The 15,758-nt window shown below is 42.3% G+C and overlaps 1 protein-coding gene across 2 annotated transcripts in view; it reads right to left on the bottom strand.

Annotated features, from left to right (window-relative positions):
* The window catches only part of MTHFD1 (methylenetetrahydrofolate dehydrogenase, cyclohydrolase and formyltetrahydrofolate synthetase 1), a 60,634-nt gene that overhangs the window by 42,455 nt on the left and 2,421 nt on the right, over positions 1-15,758 (bottom strand). Inside the window, exons 1-2 of one of the 2 annotated variants that reach the window (XM_027554295.1) lie at positions 12,390-12,477; positions 2,380-2,464 (exon numbers count right to left, since the gene is read on the bottom strand). In XM_027554295.1, coding sequence (XP_027410096.1) covers positions 2,380-2,464; positions 12,390-12,397 — 93 coding nt within the window. In that variant the 5' untranslated portion in view covers positions 12,398-12,477. Of the gene's footprint in view, positions 1-2,379; positions 2,465-12,389; positions 12,478-15,758 lie in introns of those variants that run through there. The other variant, XM_027554294.1, reaches the window with a different exon arrangement.

Below are 15,758 nucleotides of genomic sequence, written 5' to 3'. Positions count from 1 at the left end.
CTATTGCTACAAAAAGGGTTTTACAGAGACAGATTTCTTGTCTATGACATTTACTCTTCATACAACAAACAATTCACAAGTATAAGCCAAGAAATAACTGGTCCCACAAATGTACCAAGTGTACACCCACAACATATACCTTTGATTCTTAGCAATTTGTAAAATAAAAAAGGAAAATCCATCAAAGCACAGAACAGACCAAGCAGAACGACAGGCCTTCGGTGCTTTTCTTGTCAACTAAGGCCTCTCAGATAATGTATAGCAATGGGGGGGATATTATTCACTCTGAAATTCTTAGAGAACATGGAACAGAACTTAGCAAGGAATTAAATGATATATATGGAGACACACATACAGAAAGAAATGAGACGTGAGGGACCAGGTGTTTCGAACGGAATTTCAAATGCAAGCTATCAGTTTCTTGTCGTCCCAATAAACCCTTTAGACATTCATTTGTACATCTGTCCACATGACACGTATTTATGAAATACCTTCTGCCTTTTTATTGAAGGCCTCTTACTGGATGAACCTGGAGCTCTTGGAAGAAATCTTGGCTAGGAAGTATTCTCCCAAGCAGCCATGGGCCTGGGGGCTCACTTACAGAAAGAATAAGGTAGAAAAGAGGTCTGAGGGCTGAGCATTGGCATTTAAATGGTCAAGGTAACAGGAACAGCAAGCAAAAAGATTAGAGAAGGGAGTGATGTCCTGGAAGCCAAGAGTCTGGAACTCAGATGAAATTGTGCAGGGCAATGGTTCCCAAAGTGTGGATCATACACTCCTGGGGAACCCCAACACCCTTTTAGAAGACCTGCTAGTGCCATCATAATACCATGATGTCATTTGCCATTTTCATTGTATTGACATGTGTATAAGGCTGCAAAAGTTATGGCGGGTAAGACTGCTGATGACTTAGTAAGAATCAAGACAATGGCCCCAAACTGTACTAGTCATAAGGATATCCTTCACTGTCACACACACTCAGTAAAAAAAAAGAAAACAACACACACACCAATTTCACTTAGAAGTGCTCTTGATGCAGTAAAAATTATTTTTATTAAACTTTGATCCTTGAGTCCATGTCTTTTAAATACTCTGCATAAAGAATGGGGAAGCAGTCATAAAGCACTTGGGCCATAAACAGAAGTGGCTGTCACCAGGAAAAGCATTTGTGCTTTCTTGCCTTGCAAGCAGAACTGGCCAGTTTTTAATGAAACACCAAATTTACTCGAAAGAACAACTGACAAACAATGATTACTGGGGCTTGAACATTTGGCAAATATTTTCTCAAAATTGGATAAAGCGAGCCTGCTACTCCAAGGAAAATAACTAATGACAAAATTGGAGCTTTCAAGCAAAAATTGGTATTTATGTACTTCCTATGAGCTTGACAACTTCTCAACACTTACAGGCTTTTCTGATGAGCTTGTTGGTGACAGTAATGATTATGATTTTTTAAAATATCACATAATAAAATGTATTAACATTTGGGAGATTTGTATAATTCAGTGAACCATTATTTTTCAGATGAGGAACGAAGAACATAACAAAACCACACACAGGTAAGTATCCATTCAAACTGTAACATAAAACTAGATTCTGACTTAACAAAATACGGAAGCTCACTAATAACAGTTTCAGATTTCACACTGCAACTACCTTTTTAAAATTTTACTTACTGAATCCTTATAGTACTAAAGAAAAACAACCACAATCATCTGAGAAGAATATCAAAAGAACACTTCCTTTTACAACCATATGTCTGTATAAGGTCAGATATATGTGAAGGTTCTTCATATATTTCAATCAAACCAGCAGAGGAAGAGACTGAAAAGTGGATAAGAATCCAGCTGTTCTCTATTAAGCCAGACAGTAAAGGGTTTTGCAAAAATGTAAAACAATGCCCTTCTTCTCACTCCAATGTTTCTAAGAGTTACTAAGTCATAAAAATACTACTTAATGCTAATATCTAGTGAGCTTACTATTGGCATTTTAAAATATACAAGTATCTTTAAACTTCTTAGTTTTCATTTCTTTTTTTTTTTTAGTTTTCATTTCTAATATAGTAAAATATCAATGGATAAATTCATATAAACAAAAGTTCCGAAGTCTTAAATTTTTTAGTGTAAAGGGGTCCTAAGACCAATGATCAAGAGATGCTGGATTAGGGAAAAGTACCCCCAAAGAATAGCCAAGAGCCAGGGCAGGTCCACATGCAGAAGTTGAGCTGAAGAGGAGTAGCCTGCACAGAGAAACTGAAAAGGTCTGAGGCTTCACAGAAGCCAAAAAAGAGGGAGAACTTTGATGTGCTTGTTGTCTTAAGTACTACTGAGAGATTGAGAAAGGAAGAAAGATACTAGTGGAAACACACTATCATAATACCTGTAAAATTGCCAGGCCTGGTATGAAACCAGGTACTTCCTCCTTCATCTGAATGACTTGGTTCTTCAGTCTCTCCTTTATTTGCCTAGAGAAAAAGGAAAAGACTGGAGTTAAAACTTAATGCTTCAAGTCACAAATAAGCGATATGTATTATTAGGTACGTTGAAATTGAAAAAACACCTTCACTAAACAGACATTAGGAGAGGGCCAATGGCACCCCACTCCAGTACTCTCGCCTGGAAAATCCCATGGACAGAGGAGCCTGGTAGGCTGCAGTCCATGGGGTCACTAAGAGTTGGACACGACTGAGCAACTTCACTTTCACTTTTCACTTTCATGCATTGGAGAAGGAAATGGCAACCCACTCCAGTGTTCTTGCCTGCAGAATCGCAGGGACGGGAGAGCCTGATGGGCTGCCGTCTATGGGGTTGCACAGAGTCGGACACGACTGAAGCGACTTAGCAGCAGCAGCAGTGTGTTTTAAACTAGTTGTCCCATAACCCATGGCCCAGTCAGTGTCAGTGAGAATTAGAAAAGATCTGTGCCTGCTTGAGCCCTGGAAAACTGATGGGTGGTATAGAGTACATACGACATCAGATAATGTCTGTTTGCTTCTCCATAAAACACACTAGTTGAATATATGAAATAGATCATCTAGTTGAATACATAAAATAGATCATCTAGTTGAATATATAAAATAGAACAAGGACAGAGAACTCATTATTCTGTAATAACCTAAATGGGAAAAGAATCTGAAGACTAGACATATATATATATCACTGAATCACTCTGCTGTGCACCTGAAACCGAAACATTGTAAGTCAACTATACTCCAGCATAAAATTAACATTTTTAAAAAACATACAAGTTTACAGCATTCAAAATCATACAGGGAACAAACAGAAACTTGGACCAACGCTTTTGGAAGGCTGCTAATACTCATCTTTTTCAGCCATTTCCACTATCTGAGTGCTACTGGAAAAAAGTTTACAGGAAAGAACTCAAGCTCACACCTTCTGCTCAACCTGCCCTACCTAGTCACAGGGTATCTACAGAGTTTGAATGATAAGTCAATGAATCCCACTCTGAATTCAGCATGAATTTACAAATTATATCCTAGTTCACAAAAGAATTTCTCTTACTAAGTTGAAAGTATAACCTCTTGTGAAACAAAGATACATCAATTTACTAACATACAGCTTCTCTACAATAGGACATTAAGTAAATGCCATTACATCCGTAAGTAAACATTCAAATTAGTCTAAACTGTCCAGTTACAATGCAGTTGTTAACTTGAACAGGATCTGTCTCTCCTGAAGGACCAGTTTTGTCATTTGTCTTCATTTTAACTGCAGTTGACAAACAAATATGCCCAGATATTCACAGCATCTCTTCCTTCATTCTAATTTGGTTACTCCCTCCCCCAGCTCTCCACATTTTACACATATCTGGCACAGGAGGACTTCTCTGGTGGTAGAGTGGATAAGAATCCACCTGCCAACGCAGGGGACATGGGTTCAATCTCTGGTCTGGGAAGATTCCATATTGTGCAGAGCAACTAGCCTGTGTGCCATGACTACTAAGCCTGCACTCTAGAGCCCACAGGCCACAACCACTGAACCCATGGGCTACAACTACCGAAGCCTGCACGCCCTAGGGCCTGTGCACCATGACAAGAGAAGCCACTGCAAGGAGAAGCCCATGGACTGCAATGAAGAGCGGCCCCCACTCGCTGCAACTAGAGAAAGCGTGAGTGCAGCAACAAAGACCCAGCACAACCAAAAACAAAGTAACCCCAAAAAAAAGCACAGGAGTAGCAAAGAATAGATTATTCGGGTTAGCCTAGTAGATGGTAAGAATGTTTAGGGATACAAGAAGTTAGAACTAGGACTGCAAAATCTTGTAGCTAGTAGCCTTGTTTTTTCAAATCCAGTATTCTATAAATCATACAGTTCAACACAAGTATTCTGACTACTGGATTTCTTTTACTGGGATTTTAATGAACAGAGGCACAATTCTGCTCTGACACAAGACAACAGGAAACACTAGAGTTGCCAAGTCCTCCCTGGGCTGCCGCTGAAACTCCCCAGCAGCCCCAGCCAGAGTGGTTTCTCCTGCACGAGGACTTAAGTGCTGCCCAAGTTGCTACAGAGAACAAGTCTCCACTCTCTCCTCTCCCTTTCCTTCCCGCAACCACCGTCATACCTAACACAAAGTGCCAGGCAGAGGCTTCTACTGGTTCTCCTTCCCCCTCCCCACCCAAAAAAAAACCCACAGTGGGGAAGGGAGTCCTAGGAGGGGTAGGTGTTTAAAAAAGAAAAAAGCAATTCCTAGCACTATGTGACACAGTAAGGTGAACCAACAGTGAAAAACGAACACATCTGAGACTCTCAATAACCCCCTGCGGTAGGCAAGGGAGAAAAAGTGTTCTTATTCCTGTTCACAGATGCAGACACAGGCGCTAAGCAGTCGGGACAGGTGCCTCTCCCAGGGCCAGTTTACAGAAAGAACAGGTGCAAAAGGCCCCCAGTGGGTAAATGAGGTCCAAGAGGAAGCAGTAATCAAATCAGGTAGATAGTCCTTTATTCTGAATGTGATGGGAAGCCATTTGAGGGTTTTCAATGGGGCTGACGTGATGGAACTCTAAAAAAACAAAAACACTTTTTGGCTGTGCCCTGTGACATGTGGGATCCCAGTTCCCCAACCTGGGATGGAACCCTCACTCTCATTGGAACCGAAGCATCTAGACCACCAGGAAAGTCCTCGGCCTTACATTTTTAAAGGATTATTCTTGCTGCTGAATTGGGAATACACCCAAGGGGGAAAGATGAGAATCAAGGACATCAGCAAGAAGTTACTGCAACTGTAAAATCCAGGCCAAGAGGTGGTGGTAGCTTAGATTACGGACGGTATCAGTGGTAAGCTGGCAAGAAGTATGTATTCTAGATATACAAAACATGAAACACAGAGGAAATACTAGGAATACAGAGGACTCTGAGTTTTGGGGGGGTTGTGAGATGGAGCTGGAAAGACTGATGGTACAAATATTTTAAGGACAGGACAGTGAATTTATTTACCAAATCTTATAAGGATTCTAGAATAAGTAAGCATTTGAGACCCAAGGAAAGAATCTAGGGACAAATAAAAATAACACTTAAACTCAGCAGGTAGTAAGCTGTAGGAACCCAGTACTACAAGGTAGTTTAGGTGGAAAATGTTGTTTCAGCCCAGGAAGTTAAGAGCAAAGAACAAAATGTTCTTTATTTTCTATGCTATAATTTAAATGGGTCTAAGGGTGCATTTTTTTTTCCCTAAAAGAAATTATAGCTTGAGATCACTTACACTGCCTCCCTTAAACTTTTTCTAAGAAGCAGGATCATTTTAAAATTTTCAGGGATATTCTTCCAACTACAAAGCTCTGTTTAAAAGTTAACACTTAGGCCTCTTTATGAGACATGATTAGAATATCAATGAGATGGTCTAACATGCATATAAAGCACAGTAAGCAAGACCTAGACAGCACAGAACGCTAAAGCATCAGGTGGGAGATCTGCCCTGGTGAGGGGGGCGGTGGGGGGCAGAAATTAAGATAGTTATAATTAGGTCTCTATAAGTCCCTTAAATTTTTTTTTTTTTCCCTGCTTGGCTTTCTTGTTTGGCCAGAAACTGAAGTACCTTAAAATGAAAAGTGGAAAAACAAACCCAAGTGTCAGGTATGTCTGAAGTTGAGACTATAAAAGAAAAAGATGGAGAGAAAAACTAATACTCCCTTCCTTGTCTACCTTTATTTTAGGGTCATAAAGCTGTGATGAATTAAATAGGGGGAAGCCCTTTACTTTTTTATAGCTCATTTTTAGAAAGCTTAAATGTATAATGGAAAAATTTTCAAATCACTGAAGCTTCCTCAATCAACAGAAACTTCCTTGATTGCAGACACCTCTCATTTCTATCCATGGCCCTGCAAGTTACATCATCCTGGTAAAAATTTTGGGAGCAAAGCAAGGCAAAAGTGGGCATATGGAGATACATCCCTGATCCCTGAATAGAACTACACATGCTGGTCACACCATCTTCCATCAACATACCCTAAAATCTAAGGGAAGACACATCCCAATCTTTTTTTTTTTTTTTTTTTTAACATCCCAATCTTGATGTAGGAAAAATGAGAACTAGAGTGCCACTGACATGAGCAGGACAAAGTAGCAGTAAACCACCTAAGTCTCTCTGGTCCTGAAGGACAGGTACTAGTCCTGAGCCGAGAGTCATGGCCAATTAAACATGAACAGACACAGATGCAGTTTAACCAAGTTACTACTGGCATCTAGTGGGTAGATGCAATTACATACCCGACAATGCACAGGGCAAAGCATAGCAAAGAATTACCCAGCCCTCATGGTAACAGTGCCCAAGGCTGAGAAACTCTGCTGCTGGCCAATAAAATGCAATGTTCCGGGTTACCTTTTCTTTCTAAGCTGCAAAAATCAAGGTGGAATCATTTATAGCTCAACCTGTCAAAATTTGTTTGACTCTCTATGGATCTGCATGACTTATCAGTTTTTTCCAAGCTGACTTCTACCACATCCAAGTGTCAAAGACCCTAGTTAATAAAAGTCAAAGGTGTACGTCCCTGTAGAATCTTATTACTCTTGAACAGTCCTAGTCAAAGTCTAACATCCCTAAAAAGTCACCTAGATCTCTTGCCTCAAGTCTTGTACAATTACTCTTGAAAAAATCCATTACAAATTCCAACTCATTCTGTTTCACAGGAGGGCCCATTTTAAAATTCTGGACATTTTATGCCTGAGGAAAAAAAAAAAAGCATTGCCAAAATATAACCCTAACAAAGACATTTCAACAGAAGCTATAGGTAGGAAAAGGAGGCAGAAAAGGATATTTAGCTACATGGCTAAGAAATCTACATGATGAAAAAAAAGCTGCCCAGTCAACAAACACGGAAATGTTAACACAGGCTTAGAGGAATTTGTAAATGATCCTTAAAAAGTCCACTGAATAGGCCTTTAGTAGTTGATCAGAGAAAAAGCAAGAACATTCATCAACATGTGGGGCTTTTCTAAACCAGGACACACATTTCTCTCTTTCCCCTCAAGGAGGTTGTTAAGATTTTAGAATGCAGTAAAACACAAATGTCTGATTTTATTTGTTTTATTTTCATTTCGTTCATTTGCTGTTTTATTTTTCACTGGAGATCTCATACTGCTAAAAAATTCTTCAAATTTTTTGGAAAAACTTAACATGTAGTTCCTTGTAAAAACAATTGAGGCCACCTAGTGTTCCAAGAAAGGTATATACTTCAAATTCCAAGTTAAGTTTAATTGAATTAAATTATTTTTCTTGTTAAAGAACATATTTGCAAACAATGCGACTGACAAGGGCTTAATTTCCAAAATATATAAACAACTCATACAACTCAGTAACAACAACAAAAAACAATGCAATCAAAAAATGGGAAGAAGACTTAGACATTTCTCTAAAGACATACAGATGGTCAATAGGCACATGAAAAGATGCTCAACGTTGCTAATTACAGAGATGCAAATAAAAACTACGCTGAGATATCACATCACGCTAGTCAGAAGGGCCATCATCAAAAAGTTTAACAAATGCTGGAAAGGGTGTGGAGAAAAGGGAACCTTCCTACATTGTTGGTGGGAATGCAATAAATTGGTGCAGCTACTATGGAAAACAGGGTGGCGGTTCCTCTAAAAACTAAAAGTAGAGTTGCCATGTGATGAAGCAATCCCATTCCTGGGTAGATATCCAGTGTGTATGTTAGTCGCTCAGTTGTGTCCGACTCTTTGCGACCACATGGACGGCAGCCCACCACGCTCCTCTGTCCATGGGGATTCTACAGGCAAGGATATTGGAGTGGGTTACCATTTCCTTCTCCAGGAAGATATCCAGATAAAACTATAATTTTAAAAGATATACATGCACCCAGAATCTGCCTGCAATGTGAGAAACCCAAGTTTGATCCCTGGGTCAGGAAGATCCCCTGGAGAGGGAAATGGTAACCCCCTCCAGTATTCTTGCCTGGAGAATCCCACGGACAGAGGAGCTTGGTGGGCTACAGTCCACGGGGTCGAAAAGAGTAGGACACAACTGAGCAACTATACTTTCACTGTTCAGAGCAGCACTATTCACACTAGCCAAGATACGGAAACAAGCTAAATGTCCATCAGCAAGTGAACAGATAAAGAAGATGTGGAAAAAAAAAAAAAAAGAAGATGTGATACACACACAATGGAATACTACTCAGCCATACAAAAGAACAAAATAATGCTGTCTGCAACATGAACGGACCTAGAGATTATCATACTAAATCAGAAAGAGAAAGACAAATATCATATCACTTATATGTGGAATCTAAAACATGATACAAATGAACTTATCTACAAACCAGAAACAGACTCACAGACATAGAACAGACTTGCGGGTGCCAAGGCAGGGCAGGTGCGGGAGGGATGGATTGGGAGTTTGGGAGTAGCAGATGCCAGCTATTCTATATATAGAATGGATAAACAAGATCCTACTGTACAGCCCAGGGAACTATAATCAGTACCCTGCGATAAACCATTATGGAAAAGAATATAAAGTAGAATGAGTGTGTGTATGTATATATATAGACACATACACACACACACATACAGAACTGAATCACTTTGCTATACAGCAGAAACTAACATAACACTGTAAATCAACTATACTTCAATAAAATAAATGTAAAAAATTACCTTATTGTTGATACATCATTTTTAGTGAGAAATAATATCAAGCACTACGTTTTATCAATATGCATATCAACTAACACCAGTACTCTTTTATTATGTTTAAGAACAAAATGTTTACAATGATTATAATTTTATGCAAATATTTACTAAACTTGACAGGTACCTCAAACATATATTTGAAAACTTAATATGAATCTATTTTATGCTCCAATGAGAATTTATAATGTAAAATTCTTCCATCCAATTCTCTCCAACTCTCTAAGACCCAAGGGAACGGTGACTTACCTGATACTTATGACATGAAAACAGCTAACTGGTGTAAAGTTCTAATAAACCTCCAAATTCTCAGTGAGCGTAAAGGTCATCATTAATCCATATACGCAGTGACAAAATAAATGCTTTTGAGGTCTCCAGATCAGGGTATATGGATCTCAACATGACTGACATTTGGGCCGGATAATTCTATGTTGTGGGGACATCCTGTGCATTGCAGGATGCTCAGCAGCATCCCTGGCTTCTCCTTCTAGATGCCACCAGCACACAGCCACTCGCCATATGACAAGCAAAAATGTCTCCAGACATGTCCAAATGTGGCCATGGAAGGAGGGACAAAACTGTCACCATTTAAGAACCACTGACCTAGAGGAAACTACAAACTAGACTGAATTGGTGGAGAAAGGCTTCATAAAGGGCTTCCCTGGTGGCTCAGTCAGTAAAGAATCCACCTGCAATGCAGGAGACCTGGATTTGATACCCGGGTTGGGAAGATCCCCTGGAGGAGGGCATGGCAACCCACTCCAGTAGTCTGGCCTGGAGAATCCCATGGACAGAGGAGCCTGGCAGGCTGCAGTCCATGGGGTCACAAAGAGGCGGACACAACTGAGCTTTATAAAAGGTAGGATTTTAAAAGCAGACTAAAAGTGCATTAACATTAGAGAAAGGTCACACAGAGGAAAGCATTGTCAGAGGGTGCACACCGCCAGGTACAGTCCCACCTTTCCCCCTGCCCTCACACAGGAGTGGGGGCAGCTTCTCCTCAGACCCAACAAATTGGTGATGCTGGATCCGAGTACAGTATTGCTGGACTTTACATGTCTTTCAAAACATCAGGCGACCAGATTCTTACGTGTAATTACACACTAATGTGTTGGGAAGTAATCCAATTTTTAAAAATAAATCTGTAAGCCCAACGAAACACAACTACATCTGGCCTCCAGGGTACCATTGTGTAATCCCCAGCTGGCAGCAAGAGTTATGAGACGTGATGGAGTGGCCCCAAGTCTCAGGATCTGCAAGCAAGGGCCCAACACCCAGAATTAGTCCTATTTCAGGACTGTCTAACCACAGATCTAAATGTTAGAGCAGATGACATTCAGCAGGCCTCTGGGTCAGCATCCGAGGGGAATGTGGAAAGAGTGTAGAAAATACTGGGGTCTCCACCAGGAGAAGAGGAGAGGCCAACAGCTCTTAGCTGAGAAAAGGCTTAGAGACCTGATCTTTCTGCTTTTAGAGAAGACTAAAGGACAGTCTCGGAGAAGGCGATGGCACCCTACTCCAGTACTCTTGCCTGGAAAACCCCATGGACGGAGGAGCCTGGTAGGCTACAGTCCATGGGGTCTCGAAGAGTTGGATACAACTGAGTGACTTCACTTTCACTTTCATGCATTGGAGAAGGAAATGGCAACCCACTCCAGTGTTCTTGCCTGGAGAATCCCAGGGACGGGGGAGCCTGGCGGGCTGCCGTCTATGGGGTTGCACAGAGTCGGACACGACTGAAGCGACTTAGCAGCAGCAGCAGCAAAGGACAGCCTTGGGTAGGAACAGCTTAGGTCCAAAAGGCTTCTTACTTACTAAGCAGAGGTTAACATCCAAAGGAAAAATCATTTATCTTAAATCATGCAAGGCGGTGAACTCTCCTCCCCATAACACTGGCAGGATCATAGCCCCACCTCCTTCAAATCTTTGCCTACAAGTCCCTTTTATAATGAGTATGAGGTTAATTTCCATATTCAAAATTATAATTCCCGTTAATCAGAAGTCTGCCCCTCTTCCCTGCCCTGGTTTTGAAAGGCTTTGGCAAAACCTTTAACAAAAACACTCCCTATTTCCTGAGGCACATCAAGCATCAGCAACCCAAAGCTGTACCTCTCCTGCCCAGGCTTGAAGGCAAGAACTTTTCAGCAAGTGGGAAAAAAAAAAAAGTTTAGCTAACAAAGGAGGGTGGTTTGATTGGTCTTCAATCTGTCAAAAATGACTGTGACTCTGAAAATGATTTTCTGAGGTGACTCAGTTTGATTCATTCATCTTTTAAAAGGGAGAGCCAAATCTAGCCAGTAAAAGATTGCAATTCCTTTTAGCAGGCAAATAAAAAGCCCTTGGAGAGGAAGGAAAATAGGCTGATGAGGGTCTGCCACTAGCCTTAGAACTCTTGGTCAAACAAGTCACTTCTGGCTGCAGTTTCATAAACTGCAACATGGAGGAAGCGGTGATCTGGGTATCGGACAAATCCTGCCTGTGGCACGGTTAGTTGCCCTCTCCCTTAAGGTCAAAGGCTTACAGGGTGCCAGGAGCCACCTTATGGGAAATCATCAAGGTAGGGGAAACTCACAAAGCAGAGATGCAATGGCCTTCTGCCCTGTGGATCAGATGTCAGAAGGTACAGCTGTAACCAGAGAAGCACACAGGACTTCTTCAGAGAACCTCATATACTCGTTTAATCCTCTCGGCAACCTCAGGAGATAAACACCATCATCATCGCCCCCAGTATGCAGAAGTGGAAAGTGAGGCTGACTGACTTGCCCAAAGCCACACAAGGCTGTAATGTTTACCCTATCCAGCCTCTCCAGGAGTCAGCTGGAGAAGGGAGCCTGTTCCCTCCACTCCAGGGACCCTCCTCTGTGCCAGGACAGCCTGATATCCCTTCTTCCAGAGGCTTCTTCATGCAAATGGGGATATAAACAGGGACTATGTACCTCTACTCAAAGCCCCTTGTCCAAATTCCAATCTGCCTTATCCCCACACTCCTGGTGGGTGAGGACAGATACATGTTCTTGGATGATAAGCCCTAGCAAAGATTTTGGCTGGTGCCATGGTCACATAAATGACTGCTAGTCCAGACTGCCACAGTCCACCTACAACACACCCAATAGCCTGACTGGGTGGCCTAGTGAAGAACCAGTGGAAGGCCCCACTTTCAGGAACTCCTGCTTGCTCTCCTGCACAGGCTCTCAGACTCAAGCCAAGGTTGAGATTGATAGTCACCGTTCCATGGAACTTCCAAAAGGTCCACACTCTGGAACTTGTTACAGGTAAATCTTTTCAAGCACAAAAAGGCCTACAGGTACTTTACCTGCAGGACAAAATGAAAAGCTTATCAATTTCACTGTGGTGAACAAACTCTTTTTACAGAAAATAGTTCTTCTAGCCCTGTAGCTAAACATATAATCAAGGTTCCATTTTATCTTTGAACAGTAGCATACATTCTAATTTTAAGGCTCAAGATGATAAACCAGCGTTCACAGATACAGTTTGGATAAATACAAACGTCATCTGTTTATTCAACATGTACTAAGTACCAATTTATTGTAACTTAACTATGTGCCAAGGACTGCTCTAAATGCTCTACAAGTAATGACTCATTTAATTTAACAATCCTATGAATTAGGTGATCAACATACAGATGAGAGGGCTTCCGAGGTGGCATTAGTGGCATTTGAAAAGAACCCACCTGCCAATGCAGGAGACATGAGATGCAGGTTCAATCCCTGGGTTGGGAAGATCCCCTGGAGGAGGGCATGGCAACCCACTCCAGTATTCTTGCCTGGAGAATCCCATGGACAGAGGAGCCTGGTGGGCTACAGTCCACAGGGTCGCAAAGAGTCAGATACAACTGAAGTGACTTAGCAGGCACACACGCATACAGATGAGGATGTTAAGGCAGTAGGTAAACGAAGTCACCCAGTGATCCTGGAGGGAGCACTCCGTGACCTCCCACAGGAATCTGTGTTACCGGCATATCAACAGGGTCTGCTCCACCCGTAACTCAGAGCACCTTCTCTTGGTGGCCTGACAAGGGGCAAACCATCTGTCTCTTCACAACCGGCCTTTCTAGAAGGAAGGCTTAATCAAGAGACTTAATCCCTCCAGGGAAGTAACAGGCTCAACTGCAAAAGGAAAGTTCAAATAAATTTGTACAACATTTCATTAGGCCCCTTTGAAAAGCGAATGGTGGTTCGCTTCTGGTCTAACAGCTGTTATTAGGGTAGTTTTTTGACACTGTCTATTTTCCACCCTTTGTATCATTTCTTTAGGAGCTCCTCCCTGAAGCCAGGGGGCGCTCTCACCACCAAGGTCAGTGCACTTTCACTCAGCCTCCCCACTCACCTTCAGCTTCTCTGAGGCCATCACTGCTGACCCCAGGGCAGTCATTTAATAACTGGCGAGGTCAAAGTTCCATGGCACAGGCTGTGTTTTTGGTGAAGAATCCTCTTCTCTGTAACACTGGCAGGCTCACAGCCCCACCTCCTTCAAACCTCTGCTAATAGGTTCCTCTTACGCTCTCATGTTCAAAATTACAAACCCCATACCCCCACGCCTCAGAAATCTCCATCCCCTTCCCCACACTGGTTTTCTCTTTGGCGCTTCTCACTACCTCACACCCTGCTTTAACGAGTTTTACCATCTTCATCTACCCCTCAGGGCACAAATTCTACCAGGGTAGGGATGCGGGCTGTCTTGATGACTGTTATACTCTTGTGGCTTTGAAGAGTACCTGGCAGATAGGAGGCACACAGATATTTACTGAATGAATAAATATCCCCAAAGACACCTTGGTCCCTAACCCTCAGATCTCCCCCAGTGTTCAAATCCAGGCTACAACCTTGGAAACTACCCTAAGGAAGAAATGGAAGTGTTCCTTCCAAAGAGACGCAACTGGCAAACAGATCCAGGTTTCCCACAGGCAGAGAAGACATTTGGAATGATGAACTCTGCCCAGTCCTGGCTACCAGAAAAGGAGAAGTAAAAGTAAAAGTAGACAAAGTCTAGGATGGCCTTCTCAGCAGAACTGGAGGCATGGCAATGAGAGGAAGACTAGTGTAAAGAAAAAAAAAACCACTTATGAAATTCCTTTTAGGGAAAGTGATAAGCACTTAATGGTGAGAAACACCATGTACTGGGTGAAGACCCTGATTCTAAATCAGCCTCTGCCGTTAACCAGTCGAGCAACCTTTGGCCAAATCATATCACTTTTCTTGCCTCAACTATTTCCTCAACCGCAGGATAGGATGGGTGTGAACTCTATTTTAGAGAATTTCTCACCATGGGATTCTTGGTCTGCCCCATTCTTCCTCCCCCGTCAAAGAAGAAAGCAAAGTGTTATAATTCAAACACTACATCAGGACAGAATCTGCCCAGGGAACTTGACATTTTGCAAGTTTGTCCTGAGAGAGACTTCACAGGAATCTGATCTGCAAATCTGGGGAATGAGGAACCCTTCGCCTGGACCCCAGGAACCCTGGCTGCACTTACTTTCCTCTGAAGAGTGTCCCTGGCCCAGGAAAAGAGGGAAGGTAGGGACACCCTGCAGCCCCACGAGCTCAAGCTCTAAGACCCACACCTTCTTGTTCAGGACGCCAAGAGTCCCAGGCCTGCCACAGCCTCAGCACTTGGAGCTGAGGGACTGCACTACTGCATGAACCAAGCAGGCTGTCCCCCCTCTACAGCTTCTCCTCTCTGCTGTGAGCTCTACCTGCTCCTGGATTCAAGCTCTCCATGAAAGTCAAGGTGCCATGGCTGCGTCTGAAAGAGCCATTTTATGAGTACATTAAAGAAAAATCCTCTGTAAGCACAGAGTCCTTAGTCTTAGTGCTTGTTTATGAATTGTATTAGGCGGAATGATCTGATTGCTCAACCATGGGCAGTGTAAAAGGTCAGCTATGTGACTTCTGAGCAGACGAGGGAAAGGAATCCTTCCAGTACCTGGAACAGTCCTTTTCAGATCACTGCCATTCTCCTCTTCAATTATGAAACTTGGACTTAAGAGTTAAAGTGAAGTTACTCAGTCGTGTCCAACTCTTTGTGATCCCATGGACTGTAGCCTACAAGGTTCCTCCATCCATGGGATTCTCCAGGCAAGAATACTGGAGTGGGTTGCCATTTCCTTCTCCAGGACATCTTCCCGACCCAGGGATTGAACCTGGGTCTCCTGCATTGCAAGCAGATGATTTTCCTGTCTGAGCCACCAGGGAAGCTCAACCTAGGAGTTAAGGGTTTAGATAAGTGGTCACGATGCATTAGAATCACAGGATGAGCTTTTAAAAGATTTTAAAAATATTGAGTCCAGTGGTTTATTGCTAGCAACTACAATTAAATCAGTCTAGTGTAGGTACCAAGCATGAAGTGCATATGTGCAGGTGCTCAGTTGCTCAGTCGTGTCCTACTCTTGTGAACCCATAGATGGTAGCCCGCCAGGCTCTTCTGTTCATGGGATTTCCCAGGCAAAAATACTGGAGTGGGTTGCCATTTTCTCCTCCAGGGATTGAACCCTCTCACATACCTGCACATGCACAAAACTATCTTGGAAAAGATTGGCAATTTCTACTAAAACTGTTCATATATGTGTCCTATTAC

Source organism: Bos indicus x Bos taurus, chromosome 10, assembly GCF_003369695.1.
Source record: "Bos indicus x Bos taurus breed Angus x Brahman F1 hybrid chromosome 10, Bos_hybrid_MaternalHap_v2.0, whole genome shotgun sequence".
NCBI classification, from domain to species: domain Eukaryota; kingdom Metazoa; phylum Chordata; class Mammalia; order Artiodactyla; family Bovidae; genus Bos; species Bos indicus x Bos taurus.
This window is presented reverse-complemented; position numbering and strand designations above follow the sequence as displayed.